At 38.8% G+C, this 20647-nt stretch overlaps 1 protein-coding gene across 4 annotated transcripts in view; it reads right to left on the reverse strand.

Moving 5' to 3' along the window:
* The window catches only part of LOC106056906 (E3 ubiquitin-protein ligase TRIM9-like), a 157696-nt gene that overhangs the window by 12905 nt on the left and 124144 nt on the right, over positions 1–20647 (reverse strand). For 3 of the 4 annotated variants that reach the window (XM_056023925.1, XM_056023924.1, XM_013213826.2), the window contains exon 6: positions 536–547. The exons of the other annotated variant lie outside the window; for it this stretch is intronic. In XM_056023925.1, coding sequence (XP_055879900.1) covers positions 536–547 — 12 coding nt within the window. The remainder of the gene's footprint in view (positions 1–535; positions 548–20647) is intronic. 4 annotated transcript variants of the gene reach the window in all.

Genomic DNA, 20647 nt, shown 5'->3' on the forward strand with positions numbered 1-20647 from the left:
CCTTTCTTGTTGCGTCGCCGGGGCTGAAGCCCCGCAGGCCCTCCGTTAAATCTGGCCCTGAGGCATGCAACTATATGTCCAACACTTAGTTAGCATGTGTACATGAAGTAACAACAGACCTTCATTCTAACAACAAGGCATAGCACACACGTGTAGTTGGTGAACTATCAAAGAACAACAACACATTCAACAACAAAAAAAGTTATGATATTACACAGGAAGAAACAATAATAGACCTATATTAAAAGAATACAATGCATGCTTGTTCGTGTGGTACAACACAAAATAGAATGCGTCAATAATAAAATTGAACGAAAAGGGGAGACAAAACATAACATAGTCGTGGCCACGTTCAGTATAAGCAAATGATTGTATGCTAGATGTTGACAGTGGAGCAACGTTGTTTTAGAAAAGAAAACCAAAATAAATAAATAAACAACAGAAACTAAGTGCGGGTGTGTTAACCAAAACAACTTCTGGGGGGTGTTAACCAACTATATTTCGAGGACAATGTCAAAGCATTAAGTAAACTTACCTATAATACCATCTGGTTGGTGCATGTTGGAGGTAGGAAGAATGGGGAGGGGGAGAAATAGAATAGAAATAAATGAGAAATGCCTGACAAACACAATGAACATACATTATCAAAGTTATACAATAATCACAAAGGTGCATAGGATTGTATCCAGTGATAAAAATAACTGCACATATCATTTAAACATCTAACAAACTATGTGAACAGGGACAAATTTAGATGAACAGACTTTATTTAATCAACTGTGAATACGATTTTGTTACAAGTCCAATGGTACCATAATGCTCGAGTTTCACACCTAATTTGCGCACCTAGATTTGCATTTCTTTTGGAGACATTGTGCAGCATGGTGGAAAGGTTCTGGACTAATGTGACAACGTAAACACACACACAAAATGTCAAAGATTGAAAGAGAGAGAAGGAGAGAGAAAGAAGAAGAAAGTGAGAGAAAGATACTGAAAGCCTATACAATATGAATGTTGAATCTTGGTTCCAGTTACTAAGTAGTAATTATTTTAATTTACATTTATCGGTCAGATCGACGTAAGGCCGGCCCTGAATGTACACTCTCAGATTCAGTGACGATTCAGCAACAAGGCTGAGTGAGGAAGCCGTTTTATTTAACCACATTTCGTTGCTGTAACAGCCCTCAATGATACTACTCGTCAGTACTCTTTCTAAATAGACAACGAAATTTAGCTACATAATTGTTTTATTTTATCCCCCCCCCCACATAGTGCTCTATCAATACCCGCAAATCGCATCATTCTCGCCGCCACTAAGTACTCATTGCAATGGGGGTGAAACGGCGAGGACAGGATGGAGTCCGGATTATTGCACAATTTCACCGTCACTAGCGCGCATGCGCGGTAAGGTGATACTGAGACGACACTTGCCAAGTATTATTAACTACTGCATCGCTTTCTGTAGGCCAATGTTTATTGCCCGCCAGGCATGGCGTCTAATTGCCCATGATGAAAAGGGTAAATCCTATTGATTGGATCTCGGAGCCGCGCACGGGGCACTAAGATGCTGAGTAGCTAGTTCAAAGTATCGTAGTACAATAAAACATCGATTTTGCAGTACAACAAGAAAAAAGCATCGATTTCGTAGTACAATACAGCATCGATATGGTAGTACATTATAGCATCGATATTGTATAATAAAGCATCGATTTTCTAAAACAATATAGCATCGACATCGTACGATAAAGCACCGATATCGCTTTGAATAAAGAGAATTTGCGATCCGAAGGGATTGGAAGATGTGAAGATCATATTTCTATGACCAAACGATACCATGGGTGTTATATGGCCAGCACAACGACCAACCTCCTTTGCGACTAAGGTCAGGTACTCGTGACAGCTGAATGGATTTAGGGACGTCCTTGAGAATCCCGAAATGTAAAATCCCAGCCCCTCAATTCTGAAGCCAAGTGCTCTACCTCTCAGCCAACCCGCCGATGTGAACGCTCTTCCAGTCACCATGACAACGTGTTTCAAGTTTCTACTAGTGGCTACTGTCAACGTCTGCTTACATGGCCAAGTTTTAAAAGCTAGAAAACATGAACTCTATTCCCCCTCAATTTCTTATTAATTGACAAATTCGCCGATCATTATAGGCATTATTTCATGTCTTTGTTCAATCCAATCTCCCATAGTTCAACATATACAATATGGCATGACAATGAAATCCATTAGTTTTTTTTTTATAACTCTTAATGTCTTGGCTTCATTCTAACAAGTGCTCAACAGACTTTAGAGTGACATCATCAAGGCCATTGGACGCAGAAGAAAGCTTAAAAGAACATGGCGACAAGCATACTTGTAAAGGCTGAGAAAAAAAATGAATTAGGCAATGGGAAGAACTCCAGCGAAAGACAAGAGATCCTGGCATGCATTGACTGAAGCCATATGTTCCATAAGGGGGGAAAAAAGGGAAAAACACGTTCTCGTCAAATTTTGATTACGTCATTTCCTTCTATTGACAAGTTTTAATATTAAGAATTAAGAATTAATAAAGTTAAGTCATTAAGTATAAACAATAAACTTAGAAAGCCTTCAGGATAGAAGACTTAAAAGTAAAGTAGCAAAAAAAAAACACTGAACCATAATCTTCAAATACAAAAACAAAACCTAATAAAATACTCTGGAAGACACAAAGATAAAGGCACATTCCTCGTCCCATATGCTAGGACAAATTTGTACAAAAGCTCTTTCTTCCCTAGTGCTATTAGGGCATGGAATGGGTTGCCTGAGTCAGCCAGGAAAACCAATGACTTGGCAGAATTTAAGTTATTGGTTAACATGCATGAATAGATGCATGACGCGTAGGACGTAATCATCTTCTTTTTTGAAGAAACGTCTGTATTTTAAAAGATAAGATAAGATAAAACAAACACAGACTATCACCTGAGTTGTTATCGCCCTTCTCTCCACCTCCTCCACACACCTACTCACCCCTACACACACACACACACCCTCAGGTCCTCACACAGCTATAGTTATCAAAGAAAAACAACAACCTCAACATCTCGGAATCGAGTTTGATTTTCTCGCCCAGAGATAATGAATGTTTTGGAAATTAGTTACACCTGGGTGGCGCCCATTTCTCTTGACAGTTTGAGGAGATCAAGTGTACAGTCTGTATCTAAGGTGAAAACATACAGACAAAAACAACAAAGAAAAGGTGGTTGATATGGAGCCATGTTTGAAGTATATTGCCTGGGAAGAACACAGAGGGGGGTGGGTGGAAAAAGGGGGGGGGGAGAGTGAAGTGAATATGGAAAGATGAAAATAAAGAGATGATTGCACGTTTCCGCTAATTTGTAAAAAAAAAACAACAACAACACAATAATATAAAATAAATAAAAAAGGTTATTTATATATTTCTACTATTTACATTTACAAGAATGAATCATTGTTCGATCTCAGTGTTTCCCAGGGGTACGCTTACCCCCAGGGGTACGGGGAGAGTTTGAAAGGGGTACACGTTTCAACTCATTAACCATGCTTCTCCTTCTAATCGGTGAATAGACAATGTATTTATATTTGTTAGAAACAACTGTACTTTTCGCTTATTATTTCTGATAACTTTCTTTTTTTTTCTTTGCGCGAGGGGTACTCAAGAGCTAAAACAAAATTTATTGAAGGGGTACGCATGCGTCGAAAGTTTGGGAAACACTGTTCTGTCTAAACCAAAACATGGGCAAAGTTTGTTCGTGCTATGATGTGAGCCTCGCTGTGGGAACAAAATCCTAAGTAAAAGTAACAGACGTAGGACTTATTGAAAGAGAGAAACAAGAAGTCTAACTGTGCAACCAAATCTCCAGATCTATCAGATTATTTTAACAGATATATGGAGATATGTCTTTGTTCATCGTTATATTGTGACTGAAAATGGATAAGCCTGACAAAACACCCAGACTCTGCGTGTTTCAACTTAGACAAAACTTTTCAATTCAACCTGAAACACGAATAAACAACACACATTTTCAAAACAGATCATCACAGATCAACATAGAAGTGAAGTCTAAAAAGAAAAAAAAACAACAAAACAACTTTAAAATACTAACATACTTTGATTTGCTTCCAAAAATACACTTTGATTGTTTGAAAATATTTCATGTTTAGTCTTCTGGTATTTTAAGCATTCTACTTGATTCATCTAGTACTAGACAGCAGACAGTTCACATGTGTGTTTGAAGTGTGGGCCATTGCTTTTAATATAAATATGTTTGAAAATACTTTTTAATCGATGATTTTATTTTAAGAACTCGAGTAGTTAAAAAAAAGAGCTTCGCACTTAAAGCTCCAGGAACAACAAAACTGACATTTTCAATCTTAAATATAACTATATCTATGTGTAGTCCTTCCCTGAGAGCTTTACGCAACCAGCAGCACATAACTTTCTCGCGTACAGACAATGCTTCTATCTGCTTCACACCTTCTGGAAGTGGTGGAGTTTACTCAAAATGTGTGTGTGATTTTTAAAAATCTTATTTTTGTTTACTTATTTTTTTTTTTTACTTTTCAAATGGCCATATTACTTGGATCTCGAGATCTTTAAAGATGCGCGTAGTCTTAGCGAGGGACAGGCAAAAAAAAAAAAATTCCATGTGCAAGATCGTGGAACAGCAGAAAAAAAATATATATATAAGTAAAATAAATGATTGTTGCTCCATAAACTACTAATGTAAATTTTAAAAACTTTTATGATGAGCTGATTAATAATTTAAAAAAAGGTATGAACAATTGATAAGATCCAAGGTGAAATACATTTCCAATTTATAAATTTAATTTGATTGTAAAAGAAGGACTCGTTGCAACACAATGGCAGATGTATTGTAGGAACATTTATTTGTTTAGATATAATTGTTTTATATAAAGATGTCTTATCTTTTCTTATATAATACAGACGTTACTTCAAAAGAGAAGATGATTAAGTCCGACGCGTCATGCATTCAGGCATATTAACCAAAAACTTAAATTCTGCCAAATCACTGGTTTTCCTGACTAGCTCATGCAACCCATTCCATGTATCAATATGTCAGCATGGAAACAAACGTGTATATCAGGTAGACGAATAGATAAGAAAAAGAAAGTATAAAAATCCAATACAAAATGTTACATTTCCGTTGACGACGAATCTATTTTTGATTAAAAATGAACATACAAACGAATCTCAATGTTTCTAATACTTAACATATTTAGGTCAACTGGGGTGTTTACTTTATTTGTTTTAGAAGAGAAGACAACTACATTGTTCTTAGAGATTAATTTAGCTAGAAAATATCCTCTAACCAATTGGCTTTACTTAGTGCTATAATTTCATTGGAACTGATCACAACCCACGTGACCTTTTCGACTGATGATGTCATTGACACGAACTTAAAGTACTCTCGAAACTGAAATTTAAAAAAAAAGTTTTTTGAAACCAGCAAAATGCTTTGAAAATATCTCGGAAGGAAATTGGAACTCAAGGGTACATTATGACGGGCCGTCTGTTGAGTCCGTTGAACATTTTTTTAAAACTCTTGTTGTAAGACTTGTCCTATTGTAGGTCTTTGGGTGTGGACACATTTTTTTTCTGCCATAAATAGAGGTCATTCGATTTTCTCCTTGAAAGGTAACTGATTACCTTTTAAATGGTAAGCAACGTCGTGACGTAACGTTTCTTTAGAACTCATTTCCCCGTGAATAACCGAAGAAATACGTCTGCTGTCAGAATGAAAAATAAAAATCAATGATGCAAACTCCATTCTCTCTACCTACTCAACGACCTTCTATCAAACATCCTTCACGTAGGCCTGCATTACAGGACACCAAAAAGCTTTCGTGAATATATTTGTTCATTCCCGCCATTTTTTTTTAATGGGGAAAAAGTATCTTTTTTTTCTTTTGTACAAGTTTTTTTGTTGGAAAAGGGGGGGGGGCATACAGACTGATTTATAGTTGTTCGAATATTTTAAAGAAATATCTAGATCTATCCCTATAAATGTTTCCATAAATATGCTATGAAATCAAGCGAACGATAGCATTAGCAGACGGATATATCTATTTTAAACCCAGCAGACGGCTAATTCTATAAGCGGGAAAATCGATTCGGCGCAAAGTTGAGTACATGTATATTTGTTTTTCTATTGTACATATGCACATACATATTCTATATGTGGTTGTCAACCGTGTGTTGTGGTATTCCCAGGATACGGGGGGGGGGGGCGGTGGTAATATCAGGTCCTACATCGTTCACACAGAATTAGTACGCGCCAAGAACTGGTGTTGCCGTGAACCGGAAGATGTGATGCACCAGAGAACGCACACACTCACACATACATGAGCGCGGGAAGAATTGGATGAGAAAGGGGAGAGCAAGCTTGTTGAAAAGCCATTCTTAGTCCTTTGTGGTTTGTTCAATAAATGTCGCGTCAATCGTTCCAGTAATGAAAATGAACTATTATAGAGATGGAGCAGACTCATATAGATATAGACCTCGGCTGCTGCTCGGAGTCACGCTCTTAATGTCTCTAGTCTCTGAGGGTGCTTCATACAGTTTGTTTCAGGAAAAAAAATACGTTTCCTGATCGAGCACAAATAGACACTTTTAAGGGAGTGGGGTGAACTTCGGAGTCAAGGTCATCAGTAGCGAGGGTAAATGGTTGAAACAATGGTCACTATCACATCAGTACTCATCATGCATCCCCCCCCCCCAATCCCTTTTTATCTTTCCCCCATCACTACAATTTAGAGCGAGTTAGTTTTATGTTTGTTTTGAGAAATGGATTGGAGTTGTTCTACTGGGGGACATACAAGTCCCACAGGTCATGTGGGTCGAAGTTCATCGGCATAATTTTAGAACCTTCGATAGCTATTGAGAGACGAACGCCAAAAAAAAAAATGAGTTAGGAAAATTGCAAGCGATATACAAGCATTGAAACATTCACAATAAAAAGTGGATGGGAATCTCCCAAATATTTACACTTCTACAACACTACGGGTAGGAAGCTAGTGAAGACATCAGAAGCATGAAATAGATTGAACACACGATCCCCTAGTGGACACACTAAGACTAAGACTAAGACTAAGACTGCTTTATTGATCCTTACGGAAATTTGTTGTGATTACAAGGACTCGTTTCTCATATAAAGACAACACAACAGAAAAATACACATAAATACAACAGACAACATAAAGAGTTCATTCAGCGACTACACACAGGTATCTTGGTGCATTTCATGTTCCCTGATCAATGAGTGGCGGTGATAGAGTCTGACCGAGTGAGGTACGAACGAGTTTTTGTACCGCTCCGTTCTTGTTTTGATTGACAGCAGTCGCCCACTTCGCGACGACCTGGCGTAGTTCTGATGGAGCGGGTGGCCGTTGTCTTCCAAGATTTTTTCGATTTTTCTTAGGCACGTTTGTTCAAAAAGTTCCTTTAAATGTGGTAATGTTGTGAGTGTAATTTTTGATGCTTTTTTAATGATGTTTTCTAGACGTTGCAACAGTTTAGATGAGGCGTTGCCTTGCCAACAACTTATTCCGTATGTTAGCAGATTTTGTACAGTCGCGCCGTAAAATGTCTCAAGGATCTTCTTATTTAATTTAAAACTGTTGAGTTTGTATAGAAAAAAGAGTCGCTGGGCTGTTTTCTTTGTCAGAGTTCCAAGGTGGTCTTCCCATGAAAGCTTGTTGTTGATGATAATGCCTAGATATTTATATGCCTTTACTTGTTCTATAGATGTAGTGTTTATTTGCAGTTCACGTATAGTTTGTTTTTTCTTTCTAAAATCTATTATAAGTTCTTTAGTTTTTGTTACATTCAGTTCTAGAAAGTTGTCGGTGCACCAGTTTGTAAACTCTTCTATCGAGCTTCGATACTGAGTTTCGTCTCCTGAAATAAGACCGACTATGGCAGTATCATCAGCGAATTTAATGAGTTTAACTGAGTCATAGATGCTTCTTATGTCATTAGTGTAAAGAGTGTATAGCACAGGAGAAAGTACACAACCTTGTGGAGCACCCGTACATAGTACTCGAGTTGACGATTTGGTGTTGTTGACGCAAGACAGTGAGAAAATAAATGAGATACAACTCTTTATTTTTCTTTTCTGTGTTATTTGGCATGGACAAATTCGTGAATGCAATGGTCATGATATATAAACATTTAGATTTAACCTGGCGGTATCAGATTTATTAAAAAGAGCTTCGCCACATCTCCACACCTTTTGCATCCCGCCTCCACTAGCCGCTCCCTTATGTTTTACTGTACCAAGCCCCCAAGCCCCCATTTCGCCCCTGCACATCGGTCGTGATGCTGAGAATGTATTTGACGGCATACCATTCGATCGTTTATCACACTTTCAGCATTACTTTGTGCTTCAAGGGCAGTGTCATGCGCTAATTCCTGTCAGGTGCAACGAAGAAATGACCGACATCCGGTCATGTAGTTCTGCGACAAGGAACTGAGCTTGCTGGTTACGGGCGCAAATATGGTCAAGCTAAGCTTCTCTACCAATATTATACTTTTTGAGGTGGCTGAGAGGTCAAGATAGTTTATACTAAACACAAGTCTGTTGTTCGAACCCTCATATGCATGATGAAGGCCAACTTAATAGAAAACCTCTAATGAGTACCTGTCAGCAGCTCAGGCTATAGAAGGCAGTCATCGCAACGGACTCAAAATATTAGATGCAAAGAACAGAAAAGGCAGAATCTATTTGAGAATGACAATTTTAGTTAAAAGTAAATTATAAATTAATTAATTATAGATATAGATAGAAACCTTTTCAAATGAACTCTATAGAAACAACATGACAATGTTATTAACAGCACTGGGAGCATGATGCTATTTTAAGACTATTAGAAGCTTTATTTGATATGTGGATAAAATGTTTGCAGTTTTGAGTGGATGAAATCCAAACCTCTACATGTTCCTGTAGCTACGTCACTGGCAAATTGTAACTGAGATTACAAGGTCGTAAACACACAGACACACACACACACACAGAGACACACACAGAGACACATCTCTATGACGGACATAGCGGGAAAGAAACTGATATGAAAGTGAAATTAAAAATTAAAGTCGCCGCAGATTGAACAACAACAACAAAAAAAAAAGGCGGGACCATGTCTTGATACCTGGAGTCAGTTCTGAACATTGCAAGAATTGATGAGACGGTAGAAATTGGTTGCCTATCATTTAAAATTGTTCCCCCCTCACGAATAAAACGAAGCTACATCTCTGAAACTGATCTACGCAGCAGAAATTTAGAAGGAAATAAATCTCCAGTAAAGATAGGTCTCGAGGTTGTGAAGAAAAGAGATCAAAGAAATCAAAACTGGACTGTTCAGGGATAGGGATATGTATATCTAAATTTTATGTTCAACCAAATACAAATCTATCCGAGGAAAAACAACTTCAAAAGACCTGACAATTTTTCAGGAATCCCTCTCACAGAGAATGCTGAGACTGCTAGCTCGAGTTACCTACCCTGATAGGATTTTGACTACGTTTACCAAAACAATTATCCCCAAACGATTCAGATCATACCGAGTGAATGCCCTCGTGTAATCTATAGCCTTATACCACGCGGCGTTGTTACGCCTGATGCAGATGTACTAATGAACAAATAGGACGAGTTATGACAGACATGCCATAACTGAGACAACTACAAGATATGAGAGTTAGTTCATTCACTGTAAGCAGTGGTTTCAATCAGATCAAACCAGTGTCAGTAAATAGATATTTATTTTATGTCAGCAATTTGACATTTTTATAAAACACACTTAGACAAAGAATTATTCCCTCCTCCCCTCTCTCTCTCTCAGTCTTTTCTATATCTATCATTCTCTTGCTCCTTCTTTCTCTCTCTCTTTCGTTTTCTCTTTCTTTCAATATCTCCCTCTCTTTTTCATTCTCTCTTCCTCTCTCTTGCTCTTTTTTCTCTCTATGAAAAGATTGAAATTCTATCTATTCGTTTCTGTATGGTACAAGGTTATCTCCCCTTGTTATATTCCCCTTTTTGTTCTCTTGTCGCTATTTCTGGAACAGCTCAATAGATCCCTGAATTTCAAACAACAATTTCAACTTATTTCATGTCAAATAAAAAAATAATTCTGTAAGATGAATGAATAATTACATCAAAAAGTACATCAATAAGTACATCAATAAGTACAGCAATAAGTACAGCAATAAGTACATCAATAAGTACATCAATAAGTACAGCAATAAGTACATCAATAAGTACAGCAATATGTACAGCAATAAGTACATCAATAAGTACAGCAATAACAACATCAACAAGTACATCAATAAGTACAGCAACAAGTACAGCAATAAGTACAGCAATATGTACAGCAATAAGTACATCAATAAGTACATCAATAAGTACATCAATAAGTACATCAACAAGTACATCAATAAGTACATCAACAAGTACAGCAATAAGTACATCAACAAGTACAGCAATAAGTATAGCAATAAGTACATCAATAAGTACAGCAATAAGTACATCAATAAGTACATCAACAAGTACAGCAATAAGTACAGCAATAAGTACAGCAATAATTACATCAATAAGTACATCAACAAGTACAGCAATAAGTACAGCAATAAGTACATCAATAAGTACAGCAATAAGTACAGCAATAAGTACAGCAATAAGTACATCAATAAGTACATCAACAAGTACAGCAATAAGTACAGCAATAAGTACAGCACTTTTATAAAAAAAAATCCTCCTTTGTAGCCTATCTGTAATGAACATATTCAAAACATCGGTTGGTGGGGGGGGGGGGGGTGAGGCGGAAGTCTATTTTAAAACTGAGCAGAAGTTGAAAAGGGCGGTAACTGCACTTGCTGACATGATGCTCTTGTTCCGAGCCAGCAAAGAGACATGACTATAATTTGAGTTCACTAAGTTATTTTAGCTTCATACTTTCGATATCAAATCAATAACTGAACAGCCACTGTCGGAACTTCAGAATAAAAGTCTTGATAGTTGTAAAGAAAAGTTGATAGTCAAGGAAACATTCTATTGTGGGCATGTCAGCATGCAGCCTTTTTTTTCTCTTCTACGATATCTCTTTTTGCTGTTCATTTATCCGGAACTTCTTTTCAAATCTATCTTTCTATTTCTCTCTCTATATATATCTATTTCTCTCTTTCTTTCTCTCTATGTGTCTGTTTCCTGAATCTGTCGATATTACGTGTACTTGGACATTGTAGAACAATGTCACAAAATGAATAACCAAGATTGGTCATACATCCATTGATCTATCCCAGTGTCACTACAGCCCATGGAGGGCCCTGACCTGCTCAAACACATCCTACCATCAAAGTGTCACTACAGCCCATGGAGGGCCCTGACCTGCTCAAACACATCCTACCATCAAAGTGTCATTACAGCCCATGGAGGGCCCTGACCTGCTCAAACACTTCCTACCATCAAAGTGTCACTACTGCCCATGGAGGGCCCTGACCTACTCAAACACATCCTACCATCAAAGTGTCATTACAGCCCATGGAGGGCCCTGACCTGCTCAAACACATCTTTCCATTCAAATCTATCCTGTGCTTTTCGTCTCCATGTCCAAATTCTTGGCTGTTGCAGATCTCTGTCACCACATTATGAAGCCATCGTATTCGTGGTCTGCCTTCAGGGCGCCTGCTTTTTGGTTGTTAGACTGTGTGCACATTGTAGTTAGATCTAGTTGTTAGACTGCCTAATAGTAGAAAGGTTATCTCCAGAAGATACGACTAAAAGTGGACTGCGTACAGTAACGCCCATTTGTAGTCTATATAAACACTGCATATTTTATTCTCTTGAGGGTGTGGGGAGCCCTATCGAGTGTTTTATTTACATAAAAAAATAATATAATACGCAAAATGCAGAGGCCCCCAAAGAGGTCACCCCCCCCCCCGGTCTACCAAATGATGGAAAATTTCTAGCTACACCCTTGTTCACAAGGCCTTTATTGAAATCTATTCTGTGGTGGTGTTAAAGCTCTCATAAAGATAGTAATATTTAGAACAAGTCTACAACATCAGCACCACCGAACGCTGCAGATAGTGTAATATATACACTCACATACTGTAATACATATACACTCACATACTGTACTACATATTCGCTCACATCGTTTAGCTTGTAAACACATACTTATCACTAACGTTCAGACTGGGAGCAGAAAATGGATCCCCCGGCGGCAATGACGTCACATCTCATTGTCCTAAAATGTCCGCGTGACATCAAACATACGAGGTCAAAGGCGTAGTTAGGGCGCCGAGAGATTGAAGTAGCTGACTCAGATAAAACGAGAAGAAAGCGAGGGAAAAGGATCGAGAAGGGCGCCAGGCTAAAGGGAGGCTGGAGTTGGGGAAAGAAGAGAAGCGAAAATAAACCCCCGAAAGATAATCAATGAATGGGCGATGAAGTTTGCACTTGTCTATATAAATCCCTGGTTAGGGATAGGCCAGCCCATAAATACTTACACTAGAAAATAATTTTTCTGAGGGTCAAGCTTAATTCACCTGAAAGGTCAGAAAGGTGGCCCGATCAGATTGGCAAAAAAATTGGACTGGACACTTTGATCTGCATCTTATTTCTATCTGCTTTCACTGTCCGCACTACATCATCTATCTGTATTCACTGTCCGCACTACGTCATCTATCTGCATTCACTGTCCGCACTACGTCATCTATCTGCATCCACTGTCCGCAGTACGTCATCTATCTGCATTCAATGTCCGCACTACGTCATCTATCTGCATTGACTGTCCTCACTACATCATCTATCTGCATTCACTGTCCGCACTACGTCATCTATCTGCATTCGCTGTCCGCACTACGTCTTCTATCTGCATTCGCTGTCCGCAGTACGCAATCTATCTGCATTCACTGTCCGCACTACGTCATCTATCTGTATTCACTGTCCGCACTACGTCATCTATCTGCATTCACTGTCCGCAGTACGTCATCTATCTGCATTCACTGTCCGCACTACGTCATCTATCTGCATTCACTGTCCGCAGTACGTCATCTATCTGCATTCACTGTCCGCACTACGTCATCAATCTGCATTCACTGTCCGCACTACGTCATCTATCTACATTCACTGTCCGCAGTACGTCATCTATCTGCATTCACTGTCCGCACTACGTCATCTATCTGCATTCACTGTCCGCACTACGTCATCTATCTGCATTCACTGTCCGCACTACGTCATCTATCTGCATTCACTGTCCGCACTACGTCATCTATCTGCATTCACTGTCCGCAGTACGTCATCTATCTGCATTCACTGTCCGCACTACGTCATCTATCTGCATTCACTGTCCGCACTACGTCATCTATCTGCATCCACTGTCCGCACTACGTCATCTATCTGCATTCACTGTCCGCAGTACGTCATCTATCTGCATTCACTGTCCGCAGTACGTCATCTATCTGCATTCACTGTCCGCACTACGTCATCTATCTGTATTCACTGTCCGCACTACTTCTATTTACATTCATTGCCTGCACTACTTGCTCTATCTGCCTTCACAGAATATTCTTGTTGTTTGTTTCAATATATTTTCTTGTTCTTTTATTTTCCATTCCATGTTTTTCATTTCATATCTCTATTCTAAATGTTTCGTTTTTTTCTCTGAGCCTTATAACATCTTATCAAGTTTTTGTTATTGACATCTGATTGTATTGTGTACCTACAACAGTCTTTTTTGTATGTATCTACTCCTAAAGTACAGGTAGACATCTATCTATATCATCTTTCTGTTAGTCACCTAAATATTTCCCCTTTTCGACATTTCGGTGAGCAGGCTGTGTCTATTTTCAATCGAGTGTTTTGCTGTAAGTTTAGCCGCGTTGGGAGAGATGTCTCTGTGTTTGGTGTAAAATAATCAAATGTTTCATGTCTTTAGGTAAGGTAACTCTTTGGTTTCTTTGTATTCTGGTGTCATTCTCTCCCTTAGTTGTCTTAATCTGATCAATATTATTATGTAAGAAACAAACTAATATTCATTCTCTGGCACTTCCAGGGTCGAGCTTCGTTAGAGTAAAACAACAATTCATTGTAGTCCCATTAACAATGTCCACATAGTGATGTGGCTGGTCTGCAGCATTACCGTTCTATGAAAAGCAACGAGAATCTTCTTAGGGATGTTATTATTATAATTATCATCATTACTATTAATTGTTATAAATCTCGAGAAGATTGTTATAATGGTTTTAATAATTGCCCAAGGTATAAGTCCTAGCATTGGTTGTTTTCAAAGTTATTCAGGCTAAAAACTTTTTTTTTAAAGCCATATTTACTTGGAGCCAATCATATTTTGTTATCAGGAGGGGGTAAAAATGCGTGCATGAAAAACAATGATGGCGTAAAAAGAAATCAATAAAATCGTCATTGATTATCTAATGATTGTAAAGAACCTTGATAGATCGATTTAGGATTATTTTGAAGACTAATAGGTTTTTAGAAACAGAGAGAAGGGGAGGAGATGGGGGGGGGGTAAATGGAGACAATAGAAAGAGAGAGAGAAAGAAAGAGTGAGGGAGAAAAAGAGAAAGAAAGAAAAGGGAGAGAGGGAGAATGAAAGAAGGAGGGGGAGAGAGAGAACGAAAGAGAGAGAAAGAGAAAGAAAGAAAGATAGAGGGAGAGAGAGAATGAGAAAAGAGAAAGAAAGATAGAGGGAGAGAGGAAGAAAGATTAAAAGAGAGAGAAAGAAAGAAAGAAAGAGAGAAAGAAAGAAAAAAGAGAGAGAGAAAGAAAGAAAGAGAGAGAGAAAGAATGAGAAAGAGAAAGAAAGAAAGATAGAGGGAGAGAGAATGAGAAAGAGAAAGAAAGAAAGATAGAGGGAGAGAGAGAATGAGAAAAGAGAAAGAAAGAGAGAGAGAGAAAGAAAGAGAGAGAGAGAAAGAGAGAGAGAGAAAGAGAGAGAGAGAGAAAGAGAGAGAGAGAAAGAGAGAGAGAGAAAGAAAGAGAGAGAGAAAGAGAGAGAGAGAAAGAGAGTGAGAGAGAAAGAGAAAGAGAGAAAGAAAGAGAGAGAGAGAAAGAAAGAGAGAGAAAGAGAGAGAGAGAGAGAGAAAGAAAGAGAGAGAGAGAAAGAAAGAAAGAGAGAGAGAGAGAATGAGAATGAGAAAGAAAGAAAGAGGGAGAAAGAGAGAAAGAAAGAGAGAGAGAGAGAATGAGAATGAGAAAGAAAGAAAGAGGGAGAAAGAGAGAAAGAAAGAGGGAGAGAGAGAGAGAAATAGAGACAGAGAGAGAACGACAATAGAAAGAAAGAAAAGAACATTAAGTGAGGTGAATGAAGAAAGAAAGAGACAATGAAAGGGAAAATATGAGTAAAAAAAAAAAAGAAAACAAAGGAAGGGAGAAAGGAAAGAGAAAGAAAGCTAAGATATGACAAGAGAAATGGGGGAGTGTCCTTTTGGAAAGTAGGTCACAGTAACAATGTGTCAAGACTCAAACATTTACATTTGAAAATATTTCTCAGGGAGAAAGAAATATAGATCTGTGCATGTGCAACAAAAGGGCTAAACTTAGGTCAGATTGTTTTTACCTAAAGCTATTACAAAACTGTCTCAGTGTGTCTCAATGTGCTTCAATGTGTCTGTATGTGTCTTTGTCTTTGAGCGCTCTCTTCCGAACACTTTGTATGTCTCTCACGCTTATGTTTAAAATAGTATTGTGTTGTTTTGAGAGAGACTGGACTAGTTTGGTTTGAGAGAGGGTGCGGATAGGAGGTCGGTGGTCAGACAAATGGGGGGCTTATTCAAAGAAATATTTCAAAGAGAGCCAACACTGAGACAGTAACTGGAACCATGTGTGTGGTCATCTCACGCAGAGAAGCACCACGTGTGGTTTCTCCCTTCCAAGAATGTGGCACTTCTAGCCATGTCTGTTTTTGTCTCACACACTCCCACACACACATGTACTCACGCAGAGCATACAACAACAGAAGCTCGTGAGAGTGGACATAGAAAAACACACATATACAACTAAACGCACACATCTACAGATACATGCACGCATACACTTACCTACACCTATACAGGGTATTACAGACACACACACACACACACTTATCTAAATATATACATAAACATACATGTAATATTTGAAATCTCGGGAGAGGGAGAGGTAATCAGAGCTCAAGATGTTCTCTCCTCATAATTAATCATTCTAAACGAGGAAGCAAATGGTTTTTATATTTAAAACTAGACATAGACCAGACAGTTGTTAACTGAACAAGGCAGAAAATAGACAAGGAAAATTACATCTGAAAGTTTGGTCGTCTGCTGTGAGATGTCCAGGAGCTTCCATTTGATTGGATGCAAACGAAGACACTTCCATTGTGTCTTACTTCTCTGGACACACCTGCAAGTAATTAGTTTTCTGGTCAGATCTGATCTATTTTTATAGCTGCTAATATCTTTAAGAAAGTCGATCTCGGTTTTTACAGTCTAAAAGGGAAAAGAAAAGATGTAACTTGATATAACAGACAAACTGACGGACATACTATGCAATGAGAGCATGCTGGGAGCACATACAGATAGACATGTATTAACATAGATAGCCACATACAGACTATAGCTAGCAACAGATAGATAGACGGACAGACAGACGGATGGATAGATAGATAGATAGATAGATAGATAGATAGATAGATAGATAGATAGATAGATAGATAGATAGATAGATAGACATGAATCTAATAACTACTTTCGCTAACCAACGTCTCCACTGAATGAGCTAAAAAAAAACCCACCAATTCCAGGTCTTCACATTACAAACTTTAATTAACCAGTCATAGTACAGCTTCAATCTTAGATCAGTAGATCAGTCATTAAAAGGAAACCAACAATCAGGAACAATTACCGTGAATTTCATCAAAATAACCCTTACTAACCTCCCCTTACTAACCTCCCCTTACTACTGCAGCACAAATGAGCCTCAACAAAACAAGCGTACGCACAAACGGGACACTGGCTGAGGCTTGTCTAGTAGTTAATTAACTTCTATATTGATAGGAACAAAATGGCCACCTTACCATGGCAACAGATATAATGGAAACTCAATCTGCTCAAGCTAAAAGAAGCAGCCAGACATAAACACACACACACACACACCACACAAACACACACACACTCCACAGCATACATATATAGGTGAACAAATGATGTCATTATATAACCGATAGATCTACAACTTTCACCTTTACACCACAAATAGATGTGTAAGCTGATGGCATTACATAACATATTTACAACTGATATAATTAAACCACATATGTACAGTTGATGTCATTACTTCACAGATATAGACAGCAGCTGATGTCATTACACCACAATTACCTCTGACATCTCAAATGCAATGTCTACCTTTCATTTCAATGGTGAACTAATTAGATATGGACTGGAGTAATGATGAAATAATGACGTGATGAAAGTAGACATCCAAAAGTAGCTGAAGCTGTTTTGTTTTGTATTTTTACCTTTCCCAAAAAGTTTCTTCAAATGAAAGAAACAAAGGTCAAAGGTTATTTGGATATTTCTGAGTGAGAGGATCGACTGTGGAAAAATCTCATCATTTTTACATTTCGTTTCACATCTTTACAAGGTTAACTTTTTTTTCTTCTCTTAAGTCACTATTTTGGTCGTCTGCTAAAACCATCATCAGAAAGTGCCATGGTCTTTTTTTTTTAAACTCAACCATTTTTTTTTTATTCCTAAAGAAGTGAAGGGAAATTTTAAGTTCAAACTGAAGGGCAAATAACTCGCGCTCAGCCTTTTAGCTGAAGTTACCACCCGCTGTCAGATAGAAAGAACAATGGTGTCTGGAGAAAATGTTGTCCTTTTTTTTTCTTTTTCGCTGGACAGCGAAGTTTTAAAAGACATTTTGGGTTGAATGTTTTTTTTTTTAAATTAGACAAGATAGAGAGAGAGAGAGAGAGAGAGAGAGAGAGAGATGTAGAGGTGGAGAAAAGGAGGGGGGAAAGTCCCAGAGAGAGAGAAAGGAAAGAAATGAAAAAGAAAATACACTGTTAGCCGCCTAAGAGGAATTCAAACATCTTTCTGAAAGTGACAAGTCAATAGAATGTAAGTTGACTTCAAGAAGCTTCCAGAATCTGGTGGCCTTGAACTTTTTGTCATACTTTTGTCAAGTCTCTATAACTTATTTCTATCAGTGCTTCCCAATCTACAACCTGCGGTCTCTGCGGGCCACATCCGAACCGGGAAGTGTTCCTAGACACTTCTGCCCGCAGTGCATAGCATTCAGGATTTCATTGAATTCCACATTAGTTTCATGGTGATGTGGCCAGTTACATCCGTGTAAGACATTGTTGTCACCACAGCCGAAAGAGTTGGCTACCAGTCATTTGTATAGTTATAGCAGAACAGAAAACTCTTCAGTCCGACGGTGGGAGTATTTGGTACATCGTGACGCACATCATAATTGTCTAGCAATGATCTTATACGTGTATATCTGTATATCGCAGGGGCGTCGCGAGGAACAGTAGCCGAGGCGTCGCGAGGAACAGTAGCCGAGGCGTCGCGAGGAACAGTAGCCGAGGCGTCGCGAGGAACAGTAGCCGAGGCGTCGCGAGGAACAGTAGCAGACGGTTTGCAACAAACAAAACATAGTTCGCAGACAAAGTACAGCATTGAAACGTTTCTAAAAAATCTAAGTATCGATAACACAAAGTACAACATTTAAAAGTATCGACCTCTCTTGGTATCCTACTGAGAAAACCTGCTGACCAGGAAAAAGTGGAGGCATTTGGTTACGCGGACTGTCACAGCACCCCTACGAACTGTCACAGCACCCCTACGAACTGTCACAGCACCCCTACGAACTGTCACAGCACCCCTACGAACTGTCACAGCACCCCTACGAACTGCCACAGCACCCCTACGAACTGTCACAGCACCCCTACGAACTGTCACAGCACCCCTACGAACTGTCACAGCACCCCTACGAACTGTCACAGCACGTCTACGAACTGTCACAGCACCCCTACGAACTGTCACAGCACCCCTACGAACTGTCACAGCACCCCTACGAACTGTCACAGCACCCCTACGAACTGTCACAGCACCCCTACGAACTGCCACAGCACCTCTACGAACTGTCACAGCACCCCTACGAACTGTCACAGCACCTCTACGAACTGTCACAGCACCCCTACGAACTGTCACAGCACCCCTACGAACTGTCACAGCACCCCTACGAACTATCACAGCACCCCTACGACGAAAGTCAAGGGACAGATGATGATAATTATAATGATGAATTGTTGATGATGGACCGCTTCTTAAATCGTAATCGTTTTAACTTAGCCGTCTGAAGAAATCGTAATCAATATTTCAGGACAGAAGTAATAAGGGTAGATTTGAAATCGTATGATCTATAGATGTCGTCTGCTACGTCTCAAAGGTTGTCATAGTGCTGGACTGAGCCCTGCGTGGTTGGTTGTACATTTGAGAACATTCATTGTATATATGTTCAATATGTTATTCATTTAGTAATTATTTTTTTTTTGGAATAAACTTAACTTACATAAAACATATTTTAGAAAAGCTTCCATTTAAAAAAAATGGAAACTGTTGTTCACTATCAAGCCAGTTACCATGGTATAGTTAAATAAGACTTTTTGTAAACTTTTATAAATAACCCAAACCTGTAACAAATAATGAAAGTTATTATTGTGTATATTTTATTCAAGATTTGTTTGGCGTAGACTTCCAATACAATAGGATTGTCCTAACCCATTGTTAACGATTCTTAACTCTTTCTCTCCGTTATTATTTAACACGTTCTGATGGAATCAACGTTGGTATCGTCAGTTAGGAGAGAAAGAGTTAATGCAAAGATGATAAACGATTTTTTTTTAAAATCTTGGTTAGAAATAACTTGCCCTTAAAAGAACTGTTGTTTTAAAAAAAAAAAGTCACGCACTTTATAGGTCAGTTAGTATCTTTGTTCGTATGCCCATGGAGCTGAGTTATTACATCAGTTTGGGGGGGGGGGGGTGAGAAGGTGACTTTATGTTTGGGGGGGGGGGGGGGAGAAATCGTTTGAATGTTTCAATTTTTAGATTGACAGAACTGTTTTCAAACATAGGCAGAAACGGATTCCAACGAGAGAACAGACGGCTTCAGTGTTCGGAAGGTCAAGGACGACTTCTGACGTCACATGTATCGATTTTAATACATCATCAAGGCGGGGACACACACACACAAAAAAAGAAGATACAATTCTTGAATCTGGACAGACACCTTTAGGCAATGTTGGTTAAATAATGGTGGGGGGGGGGGGGGGGGATGGGGAGAAGGGTAAAAGTGGGGAGGGTGAAGGGGAGGGGCGGAGGATCTAATGATGACTGAAGAGGGATTAAGAGATTGAAATGTATTACGTGGAGAGTGGGGCGGTAAAGTAGAGGATTAAATAACGGGAGAGATGACTGAGTTTGGTCTCTTGACCCTTAGGAATACTTTCTGATAAGTGAATATTTTTTAGACGTCGCTGATGAGGTTTTGACAGGCGAGCGTAGCTAGCTAGAGAGAGGGAGAGAGAGAGAGAGAGAGAGAAAGAGAAAGAGAGAG

This window comes from Biomphalaria glabrata, chromosome 3 (assembly GCF_947242115.1).
Source record: "Biomphalaria glabrata chromosome 3, xgBioGlab47.1, whole genome shotgun sequence".
Classification (NCBI taxonomy): Eukaryota; Metazoa; Mollusca; class Gastropoda; family Planorbidae; genus Biomphalaria; species Biomphalaria glabrata.